Here is an 11,412-nt window from a genome sequence, read left to right on the forward strand (position 1 = left end):
CCAGGCCAAAAGTTTTTTAAAAAAAATTTATTGAAGTACTAAGAGTTAACAAAAGGACAAAAATCTTCTGACGCCATTTGCTGTGTTTCCCTCGCAAAATAAATTAACATCAGCCTAAAAAATGAAAAAACCTTACAACCTATGCTAGAAACCCACAGAAGCATGAGATGCACTTGAGTAAAACCTGCTCATCCAGGCACCACCTGTCCCCAACTCCACTCCCTTTCCCCACACCATCAGGGGCCTTCTGGGGGGAGCATTTCCTTCAACTGGTTGATCCCAATTCGGTGTGGGCCCTGGGTGGCTGTCCTGTTTCAACACAGACCCTTTCCTAAGGCAATAACACATCTATTTTCGTTCTCTTTTAAGAAAGCAGACAGCCATAATTGAAAGCAATTAGAAGTGGCATACATGAATGATTTGGCTTTTTTTTTTTTAATTAAAAAACACAAATCAAGCCAGTGATTGGCTTTGGTTCAAAGCTTGATCCTCCCCCAAAGTCTCCCCTTAATGAAACGTCTCAGCCCAGAGTCCTCTCCAGCTAGATCAGAATTCCGAGTGTAACCAAAACAAGGAACACTCTTTTTTGGTACAAAATACATACACAGAAAACGATGCCAACACCTGTAAGGAAGAAGGCAGACTGGCCACTGCTTCCTGTTCAACACAGGAGCCAACAGGACGGGATTAACACACTATTCCACACACACACAATGCCACCGTTCCTGTGGGACCTTCAGGAAAAAGCAACGAGGCATCTTGTCAGATGTGCCAGATACCTAGACAGAGACACACACACACAAATAGCAGCAAATAAAAATAGAAAAAGTCTACTTTTATTTATTGGTAAACATGAGACAACCAAGTCTGAGCATTTGGTGCAGCTCCCGGTGGCGGCACTTGCCCTGCACACGTACACACACTCTTTAAGCACCAGGAAAAACACACAACATAGTAAGAAGGCAAAGTGGCTGGGAGTAAGGTATCTGCAGATTCGAACTTTGGGACTGAAGTAGCTGATAAACAGAAAGGCACCAATTCAGGGTCTGGAGAGGCCTGGCCGCTGGGGAGGAGTCTGGTCAGCCCAGGCACCCAGCGAGACACCCTCATTTCTCCAACAACTCCTGGAAGCCCAGAGTCACCCCTGAAGGCCTGGAGAGCTGTCAGCCTGGCTCTGGAGCCTCGAAGGCAGCACTGTGCTCCGCAGGAAGGAGCCACACACTTGGCTGTCTGGGGACAGGGAGGCTGGTGCCTGAGGCCCAGTGTGCCAGGATCCACTCCTAGGTCAAGCAGGGAGCTGGAATCTCTCCCTCTCCTGTGGGAGCAGCTCCTCCCCTTCTGCCTCCAGCTCCAGCCTAGCTGTCTGGGACTCTCAGCCCTTCAATTCACCGAGGTGGGCACCATTCCTGTGGCGGCCAACACAGCCACTGTGGACTGGCCCCAGGTGGCATGTGGATGGCCCTCAATGAAGCCAAGGAAATGGGTCCCTCCCCAAAGGCACACTGTTGAGATCAATTTGGCTACACCAAGGCCACCTCTTCCTATTTGGCACGGTGAGGTACTGGGGGGGTCTTGCAGTCCAGCAGGCCTGACCCCCGGAAACCAGAGCCCATTCTCCAAGTCCGGGCTGCTCTGTGGAAGGGTAGCTGCCCCTGCGGTCAGGCACTGGAATAGCCCCACGCCTGCAGGCTGACTTCATCCAATCAGAAGAACAGAAGACGACCACTCCATCCCTCCAACTTCTTTTTGGCATCACAAAGATCCAGTGGCCAGACTGCCTGTCTCTGCCCAAGCTGCTCTCAGAACAGAAATCCTATTGGTCAGAAGCTATACAAGGCAGCTCCCATGTCACCACCTGGAAGAGGCTCAAACTCTTGAGTTAACACGGCCTCAAGGCCAAGGCTGACAGATTCAGGGTTCCAGGGTCCTATACCAGGGTGGCCGCCCAGACTTCATCCAGCTTCCCAAGTGGTACAGGTGTTTTCAGCTGGAAAGGAGCCAAACAGGGAACCCCTAACAGTGAGGGGGATTGTCAGGAAAATGACATTCCTCAAGGAATGGCTCATCCACGTGGGCAGGACCCACAGTGAACACCTGCAGCACAGGCAAAGCCGGCAGACGGGCGTATCGACTCGCAAGTGCTGGCACTCCCAACCTCGTCTGGGGGAAGTCTCTGGACCAGTCAGGACCAAGCCAGTCCTCGGTGTGGAGGGAGGGGCTTGCCTACCGAGGGTCCTGCCCATGGGACTCCTCTGGGCCTGAGCACCTCCATGTCAGGTTTTCCTTGGGACACTGAACTCTGGGCTTTTTAGAAATGGAAGATGCTTCAGTGGATCCCGGGCAGGGGGTGGATCTGGAAGGGGACTCAGGTCACTTCTCACTGGGACAGCAGGAGGACAGGCGGTGGCCACAGCTTGCCTCCTGCTCCGAAGTGTGGAGGCTCTTCAGGTGGAACCCACCCCCACCCCACCCATGCTGGCCTGTGGGCTGTGTGGGGGCCGTAGATGCTGCCCTGAACTGGGCTAGATGGCCACAAGGCCTGTTAGGGCTCCTGTGCTCACTCTACACCAGCTGTCAGGGGATGGCTCCCCACCCCACCACTGCTGGCTCAGGCCATGCTAACCAGGCCCACCCCCACCCATCCCATCTCCCAAAAGCTGTTGCCAGGTGGAGGGAACACGAGTCCCACTGGCCTTGCCTCCCCACGACACTCTCCTGCCACCCAAGGCTGAAGGTGAGGTGGGCCAGAAGCCCCCTCCTGATACCTCAGACCCTGGGAGATGGAAGCAAAGCTGTGATTCAGTCTTGCAGGCCAGGGAGGGGCAGTTCAAACCCAGCACCAATGCAGCCACGAAGAAGCCCGCTCTGTTCAAGACAGTCACCTTGAGCCACGGGTGGCACCATGTTTCCTGAGGCAGGAGGGGAGAGCAGAGGCCTACAGAGGTAGGGACATGGAGACCAGGCCAGCAAGGCCGTGTGGGGACCGGGGAGAAGCCCCTTCTAAGCCCGCTCTTCAAGGAGACCACCTACTCCTCCTCCCCACCCAGACCCTTGAGGGGGATTGGGCTGGGAGTCACTTAGTCAGCAAAACCCGAGACAGGGAAGGGGAGGTAAGACCGGGCAGCTGGTGGCGTGGGCGCTTCAGTAATGCCTCAGGTTGAAGAAGCCCACGCTGGTGGGAGACTCCTTCACTGTGACAGTGATGAGGTTGGCAGTGACGTCAGTGACAAAAACGTGCTCGATGAGGCTGCGGGGGGGCTTCCAGTCCTGGCTGGTCTGAACGGACACTGACGGGTTCTGCCCAGCGCTGGGCAGTGAGGTGGAGTCAGGGTCGGAGTCAGAGCTGCTGCTGTCCTCACCTGCGCTCATCTCGGGCAGCGCGGCTGCCTTGCGGGCTTCTCCGGGGGCTGAGCGGCTCTCCTGCCCACTGGGGGTGGCACTGCCCTTGACACAGTCCCTCTTGCCGGCAGGGGTGGGTGGCGCTGCTGCTCTGGAAGCCAGCTTCTCACTTTTGCTGGTGTCGGTGGGCACGGTGGCCCCGCTACCCACAATGGGGCCACCCCCAGTGCCCTTCCCAGGGGCTGGGTTGGTGGCTGGGACACCCTTGGTGGTGGTGGCATGGCGGGCGAGCAAACCTGCCCCAGGCATGCCATTCTTGACACTCTGTAAGTCTAAGATCTGGAAGCTCAGCTCCTGGGTGGGGGCTGGCTGGGAGCCCGGGCACGCAGCAGTAACCCTGCTGGCGCCATGCGTGTGTGGGGGCCCCCCAGTGCTCCCCGCTTTCTGCTCGGCAGCGCCGCCGCTGGGGGCCTTTGGGATTCTGCTTCCCGGAGGGCTCATTCCCAGCTCCCCTTTCTGCGTCCTCACCTTCAGGTCCAGCCCGAGGCCGCACTTGTTGGTGGCCTGGGCCTTGAGTGCCAACCTGCTGGCGGCCTGAGCCTGGCTCTGGGTCATGCGGTTCATGTAGTGCACGATGGAGCTCTGCCAGCTGATGCCACTGCGGCTGGGGCTGCTGGCCATGCCCTTCATCAAGCTGGCCAGGTTCTCTGGGGTGGCCATGGTGCTGGGGCTGCTGCAGGCCTCCTTGGCGTGGGCCTTCAGAGCTGCCAGGCCTGCCACGGGGGCGCTGAGTGGAGGTGGCAGCTTGCTGGCTGGGGCCCCCAGGTCCTTCCGGGCCGTCTTCAGCACCTTGGCCAGGCTCACGGGTCTCCGGGTCGCCTTCTGCTCCGGAGGCAGGGGCTTGCGGCCTCGCTTCTTCCGGATGGGGTCCTTCAGCTCGGGTTTGGCCACCAGGATCTGGGCCTTCTTCTGAGGCACTGGGTGGGTCTCACGGCCCCGGGGACCCCTCTTGGCATCTAAGTCACTGTCATCCTCTTCATCCGAGGAAGAGGACGACGACGTCGAGGAAGAAGAGGAACTGCTGGACTTGGATTTGGAGGGAGCATCGGGTTCCTAGAAAGATAAAGAAGTTGGCAGGGTGCAGTGGCTCATGCCCGAAATCCCAGCACTTTGGGGGCTGAGGGAGGTGGATAACCTGAGGTCAGGAGTTCAGTTCAAGACCAGCCTGGCCAACATGGCTGAACCCCATCTCTACCAAAAATACAAAAATTAGCTGGGTGTGGTGGTGTGTGCCTGCAGTCCCAGATACTGTGGAGGCTGAGGCAGGAGAATTGCTTGAAACTGGGAGGTAGAGGCTGCGGTGAGCTGAGACTCTGCCACTGAACTCCAGCCTGGCGACAGAGTGAGACTATGTCAAAAAAAGAAAAAAGAAAGAAAAAAAGACAAAGGAGATGTCCCATCTCCACTGCCTGCTCCCAGGGTCCAGAGCAGCCAGCACCTCCTGTGGCTTTCAGACCAGAGAGGCAGTCAGGAAGGCGCAACCTCTCACCACACTCGGTTCCGTGAGAGGCAAAATTAAAGGCAGAATAGAGAGAAAAATAGGCGGCCCGTAAACACGAAGTCAGAGTAAGAATGGAGTCCACCCCAGAGCACCCCGTCTGCCATCAGCTTTCAAGGGGGATGCAGATTTAGCTCCGGGCCGCAGAGCAGACATTCAAAGGGAACTGACTACCCAGAGCATCACAGTTTGCAGGACTCGCGAGGCTCCAGGTCGTATGAAGCAGCAGGCCCAGCTTTGCGGCCTAAGCCAAGTGGGTGTCAGTATCCCCATTTCCCAGTCTGAGCCTTCCAGGACACAGGGAAACAAATCACTGCCCTCCTCACCTCCTGGCTGTCACCCTAAATGTTAAATAAGAGCGTCCTCGTGTTTCACGGGCCTCCGTATTGCCCGCTAGGTGGGAATTTTACAGCGTCAGATCCAAGATCCCTACTGCCCGATTCTCCCGAATTCAACAGGAGTGATTTGTCAGACCTGGAGGGCCTCCGCTCCCCTGGCAGGCATCAGTCACTGCCTCGTGGCCCTCCTCAGTCAGCAGGGCTTCCGCAGCCCCGCCTTCCTGCTCAAAAGAAGATTTTCAAGACAAAGTAAGGCCAGTAAAAACGTTCATTCAGGAAACCCTCCTGGAAAAGCGGGTTCTGTAAGTGACTGAGCCTGTGGCCACATCATGTGGAGGTCCAGGGACAGTGCTTGGAGGAGGGAATCAAAGACACATCCAGGACTGAGGCCAGCTCTCCTCCCCGCCCCGTCCTGCCTGATCTGTCCTCAGGGGAGGGAGGGGCCGTGCCGTGGACCCCAGGGGTGCATGCATACCTGAGGTAGGATCAGCCCATCACTGCAGCGGGAGGGGTGACGGACAGTCGAGACAAGCATATCATCACCCCACATTGCCTCTGCCCTCCTGCAAGGCCCCTCCTGGCACCCCTGCCTATTCAGTCAGCCCTGCCTCATCTGGCCACCTCGATTTAAGGTGCACTGAGAGGTGGACCTGGAGTAGCCCAAAATCTTGGGCTTGTGAGTCACATCCAGCTGGCAATCCTACAAGCACCTACTGTATACATGCTTCCTGTTCCTTTCTGTCCCCAGAGGACCCCCTGGGGTGAGAAGTGCTTGTGAGCAGCAGTTTGACCCTGTCATGCAGCAGAGACGCTTGCAGGACAGACTGGAGCAGAAGCAGGAAGGCCCTGGGTGGGGCGGGGAGGAACTCTCAGCCAGCTAGGGTCCCTGGCAGCAGAAACTGAGAGGCAGGAAGAAAGGGGGCTGCTGTCTTCCGAGTAGAGGGACAGACTGTTGGCAGAAGTGCCACCCCCTTCCTGAGGGCCCCAAACCCTCCCTCGGCCTGCCCCCACCCCAAGTGGGTACTGGGAGGTGGGGTCAGCACAGCAGGCGCAGAAACCCACCTTGAGCTTGGCGCGCCGGCTGCAGGAGGACATGGCAGTGAGCTTCCTTGGCCGGCCTCTCGGCCTCTTGCCTCTCTTCCGGTTCTGCACCTCCTTCTCGTGTTCCCTGGAGGCACACCACTAGTTAACGGAGAAGAAGCCCTGTGCATACCCCCTTCCACCCTACGGGACTCTATGGCTTGCAGCAACCTATTCCTGGGGGCCTGTAATAGCACATCTTGTTTGCTGGAAACATATCATCAATACCCAAGGCAGAGATCAGACCCCGTTCTTTGCACTAGGATCAGTAAGCAGCCATCCCATTTCATTTCGGTAAGGACAAGCTGAAGACAGAGCAAGGCTGGGAAACCAGTGATCCCCATTTTCTCTGACCCCTCTAAAGACAGCTTCCTGCAGGTGTACCACTGCGTGGAAATCCTAGCATATCCTAACTGCAAGTGGCCTCGATGGCCACACGGTCCAACCTCCTAAATTCCAATAGGAGAAGGAAGCCCAGGGCAGGGAGGTGCCACCCATCCCCTTGGCAGCTGCCTATGCATAAAATGCTCACCCGCGCAAGGAGCATTACGGGCCCTCCAGCCCTCACAGAGCCTGGCTGCTGGCGCATGGCTCTCCTTGCTTCCTTTCTGAAAATACCTGCCTATTCCTAAACTCTACTCTCGCCGGGGATGACAGAGGTGCCGTGTTCTGAAGCACGCGGGGCTCAACGCATGCGCCACCCGCAGTACCCACTGAAGAGCCTCCGCACTCCGGGGTCATGAAGAACTAGGCAGAGCCTCCAGCCCCAGAGAAAGCTTGTATTTCAGGCTACTCTCAAGGGAAGGCGCCCTGGTAATTACACTTGGCAAACATCATCCCACTGGGACCTAGAAGGCAGTCTCTTAAACACAGATCTGATCAGTACCAGGCAAAGCTCACACTCCAATTAAGTGCTGGTCCTTAACCCGAAATCTCCTAAAAGGACAATGGGGTGCTGCATGGGTCTCCTCTGCTGAAATATTGACCTGTGCACTGAGCGCTGTGAGCCGCGGAGGCCACACCTCCAGCCCCGCCAATACCAAGCAGGTAACAGCCAGCTCCTAGTGCCCAGGGGGCATTTTGGTGGATGGAGAAAGCCCAACAGCCACCTTCCCCATTTTCTTTCTTCCACGACGTAATCCAGGCCACCCATGGGTTTTAAACTCATGTCTCAGGTATTCCTGCTGTCATCTGCTCTGCTATAACCAAAGCCAGGGGCAAGAGCACAATCTCTCTCAAGTTAGGACACTGTCCAGATGCAGAGAAATGTGCCAGCCTCTGAAGTGGGTCAAGCCATCCCCCCACCCCAAGGCTCACAGGACCCAGAGAGGAACAGAAAACGGGCTGCCATTACAATTTTCCAAAGGTATTTCGGCAAGCACAGGCTGACCTTGTTTCTTTTCGCTCACCCTACCTCTATTTCCCCACTGTCATGTCCCCACTGGGAAGACCCAAAATGTCCTGCTACAGTAGAAAAAAGTGAACGCAGCTTTTGCTACCAGAGAACAAACCTACCAGATGGACCCTGGTTGGGAATGACTCCAACAACCAATCCTTCTGCCTCTATCCACAGGGCAAGTCCAGCCCGGGGAGCCCGGGGAGCCGTCAGTGCAAAGCCCCACGTCTTGCCATTGCTTGAGCAGCACTTCCTGGCTCTTCACGCTGCTGCCCTCTCCTCATCACCCCTTGCCCTCAAACATCTCAAGGAGGCCTACCTCTCAACCCAAGCCTCCTACCTAACAACAGAAATGGCATCTAGAATTACAGAAACAAGTCTGGTCCAATCCAGCCCCACGGGGCTGCTCAGTACTGCATGCTCCGCAGCCCAGAGCAAAATAAATGTTACGTTCTTGAGAGACGTCACAACACAACCCCGTGCTGTGTGTTCCGGCTCCCTCTCTGAGCCTTCTCTTGCCTGATGGCACACGTGTGCAGGGCTGGAAGGACAGGCCTGCGTCGTTGTGGCAAACCTGCTATCTTGGATTTCTGTTAAAGCCATCTGTAAATTATTCAGCAGAAAAGGCTCAGAGAAGCTAACATGTTTATCTGAAGCAACTGAAAAAGTGGTTTCTTTCAAGTCTGGCTGTCAGAAGGATCATAGCAGCACTCACTTAGGGTCTTCTCAGGGATGGATACAGGCTGCCCAGGAACTTTTAGAGCCAGCCACAGAGATGGCCCTGGAGACAATCTTGCTAAGGGACCTCAGACCACAGCCCCAGCTTCAGCCTCCAGTCAGCGGGGCAGCGCCCAGCACGACTCTCCAACCAGCTACCGCCCCACCCCCGCCCCCCACACGCCCTCCCCACTGTGCAGTCAGCGTCCTCACTTCTTCTGGAAGGCCAGGAGCAGCCTCGGGTCCAGGATGTTCTCCTCTGGCTCCCAGCTGTTATGTCTGCAAGGGGACAGGGCAGCATGAAGCGCCAGGCTGATGATCACGGCTTTGCAAAGCAGTCCGAGGCGGCCCGTCCTCACCGCTCCTCGACTCGGGCCGAGGGCACCACGGTACTTCTCAAAGTCCAAACCCAGGTTTTGGAGGCTGGCCACCCCCCACCAAGCCAGCACTAACCACAGACCCAAAGGGAAACTGCCGCTCCAACCCCCCAATTAAAACGAGGCCACAAGAGGACTCCCACAGTCTCTGCCTGGGAGAAAAACAAATCCCAATAAAACGCAAAGTTGCAGAGAGGGAATCCCCCAAACCCTGGCCCGGAGCCAGAGGAGGAAGGGAAGGCAGGTCCAGGATGCAGGGAGGGGCAAAGGCGCCCAGCCCGAGATCCAGAACAATGTGGCGCGCGGGCCGGGGCACCTCGAGGGGAAGCGAAGAAAGAAGAGTGGGGTCTGGGGAGACGGGGAGACGGGGCCGCGGGAGCAGCTGTGCAGAGCCAGAGCCCCTTCCGGGGACGCCAAATCCCCTCCCTTCCACTAAAAGAAAGAAAGAAAAAGAAACCCTACATCCATCAATAGGAAGCTCAGGTTACAGCGGAGAGAATCTGGCCAAGAGGAGGGGGGCTCGCGTCCCGCGCCTCCCGCCCGGCCGGGGCAGGGGAGGGCTGAGCGCGGCGCGTGGGCCCCGGGCCGAGGGGCTCCGGCGCGGGGGGCCGCCCAGCCCCGCACCCGCGGACGTGTAAACAAAGGGAAACCCTGGGCCGGGCGGCCCCCGCCCCCTCGGAGTCCGCGGGGACACCTCGAACTTCCCGCCCTGCCCGCGGGCGCCCCCAGGCCCCCCGACGGCGCGGCCGAGGGGCTCCACGTCGCCAGTCCCGGGCGAGGGGGCGGCAGGGCGGGAGCGGCGTCGCGGGGGACTCACTTGGAGGACCAGCCGCGCCACTTGACCAGGTACTCCAGCTTGCCCTGCGGGGAGAGAAGACGGACCGTGAGCCGGGCGGTCGGCGGGCGGGGGCGGGGGCCGGGCGGGCCGCACGCACCTTGCGGAGCCGCTTGCTCAGGATGCACTCGGCGGCGAAGACCTGCTCGCCCACGCTGCTCAGCTCCTCCATGCTGCCGCGCGCCCGCCCGCCCGACCGCGGCGCCCGCCGCCCGTGGCCCGCCCGCACCGCCGCGCGCCCCGCCGGCCGCACACAAAGCACCGCCCCCGCCCGGCGCCGGCCCGCCCCGCGCACGCGCACCGCCGCCCCGCGCTCGCGCCCCTGCCCGCCCCGCCCCCGCGCGCTGCCCAAATCCCTCGCGGGCCAATCAGCGACGGGGGGCGGGCGCGGGGCGGGGCGGGGCGCGCATTGTCCGCGGCGGGCTGGGCCTCGCGCTCCCGCTGGGGGTCCCGCGCGGGGGCCGGGGGTGGGGGCGCGGGCGGGCCCCTGGCCTGGGGAGGAGGTGCCTCGGGGCTTCGGTCCTGTGGCGCCCACCGAGTCCCGCGTGGCTCCCGGGGCGCGCCCGGCTTCGCTCCCGACTCCGTTTTCCGGGCTAAAGGCCATTGTTCTGGCTCGAAGGGAGGGAAGCGGGACGGGGCGCGGCGGCCGCTTCCTGCCCCCGCCTTCCAGGGGCGCTGCCCCAGGGCGCGCGGGGCCCCACCCTTCTTGAACTGGCTTTTCCTGGTCGGTGGCGGTGGCGGGGGGGTGTCGCCCTTTTTTTCAGGAGAGCGAAACGGGTCGGGGGCTGGGGAAGAAATGGAAGATGAAGTCCGGGGGAGGGGCCCACAGACCCCAGCAGCCCAGGCTTTCTCCCCAAAGGCGAGAGAGGAAAATGCATTAACTTAAACCACCAGGCGCTCTGAGAAAGAAGTAATGCGAACTGCCCGGAGTTCTTGTTAAACATCCAGGAAAAGTGGAACCCAGCCCCCGAGTTTTAGGGGACGTTTAGGGAGAAAGCCAGCTGCACCTTTTCTGAATTTGTTCCCCGATTTTGATGAAATGGAGCGGGAGGGGGCGGTCTGCAGGGCTGTTCCTAACTTAAGACTAGGTCGGTAGCGGCCGGTCAGGGTTCGGTGACAGGAGTCCATCGGATCAATAGTGCGCGGCAGGAAAGGGACCAGACCACGTCCTGGAAGTGGGGGTGTCCCCGTGTCCCCGCGTCCTCCCTGGGATCGTTGTCCGCGGGCTACTCTTATTCCGGTATTAAGATTCGAATTTCATGAACAATCACACTTTAAGTTTTTTACATTTTGAATCTGCAACTCCAACTCGTAATGAAAGAGCTAGACCTGAGCCTCAGCTTCATTCGTCTCGGTGCAATCTGACTCACTGAAAATTCACGCTCTGGTTTTGTTGCCTCCTTGAACACAGCTGCAAAGTCCTCTTTCTGTTGAGCAGATCCAAACGTCGTTTGTTGTTGTAGGAGACTGTCTGAATGTAATTGTGATCATCAAAACCATATTTATAAAGGGTTCTGCAGGAGAAGTGTGTTTTTTTTTTTTGTTTTAACGGAAAGGCCTACTGTAAAAATACTGAACTGTAGGAACCCATCTGTCCGACGATGCCGTGTTCTTCAGTTTATTTGGTTAAATAGGTTACTTTCATTTGATTTCCTGGCGAGAACGTGCAAATTCAGATGTTGTTTGCAAAGAAGGCAGGAGAAAGGGAAATTTGCTTGACGGAAAGGTATTTACTCAGGGGCAGAGGCAGTAAAGAATCCTTGTGTTGGGAT

The 11,412-nt window shown here is 58.3% G+C and overlaps 1 protein-coding gene across 3 annotated transcripts; it reads right to left on the reverse strand.

Moving 5' to 3' along the window:
• Positions 1-12: 12 nt before the first annotated feature.
• On the reverse strand, positions 13-9,812 carry CBX2 (chromobox 2). Of its 3 annotated transcripts, XM_021670935.2 has the most exons (5): positions 9,741-9,812; positions 9,623-9,666; positions 8,642-8,707; positions 6,298-6,403; positions 13-4,452 (listed from the first exon to the last, which is right to left on the reverse strand). In XM_021670935.2, the coding sequence occupies exons 1-5, from the start codon at positions 9,810-9,812 to the stop codon at positions 3,142-3,144; spliced, it is 1,599 nt and encodes a 532-aa protein (XP_021526610.1). In that variant the 3' UTR covers positions 13-3,141. The 3 variants fall into 3 exon arrangements, with proteins under 3 accessions (XP_021526610.1, XP_021526612.1, XP_021526611.1); XM_021670937.2 differs by lacking the exon at positions 9,623-9,666 and having other exon boundaries at positions 9,741-9,803; XM_021670936.2 differs by lacking the exons at positions 8,642-8,707; positions 9,623-9,666; positions 9,741-9,812 and adding an exon at positions 7,302-8,162.
• Positions 9,813-11,412: the final 1,600 nt, after the last annotated feature.

The sequence above is a fragment of the Aotus nancymaae genome, unplaced genomic scaffold, assembly GCF_030222135.1.
Source record: "Aotus nancymaae isolate 86718 unplaced genomic scaffold, 86718_ANA_hifiasm-v0.15.2.pri h1tg000089l, whole genome shotgun sequence".
NCBI lineage: Eukaryota > Metazoa > Chordata > Mammalia > Primates > Aotidae > Aotus > Aotus nancymaae.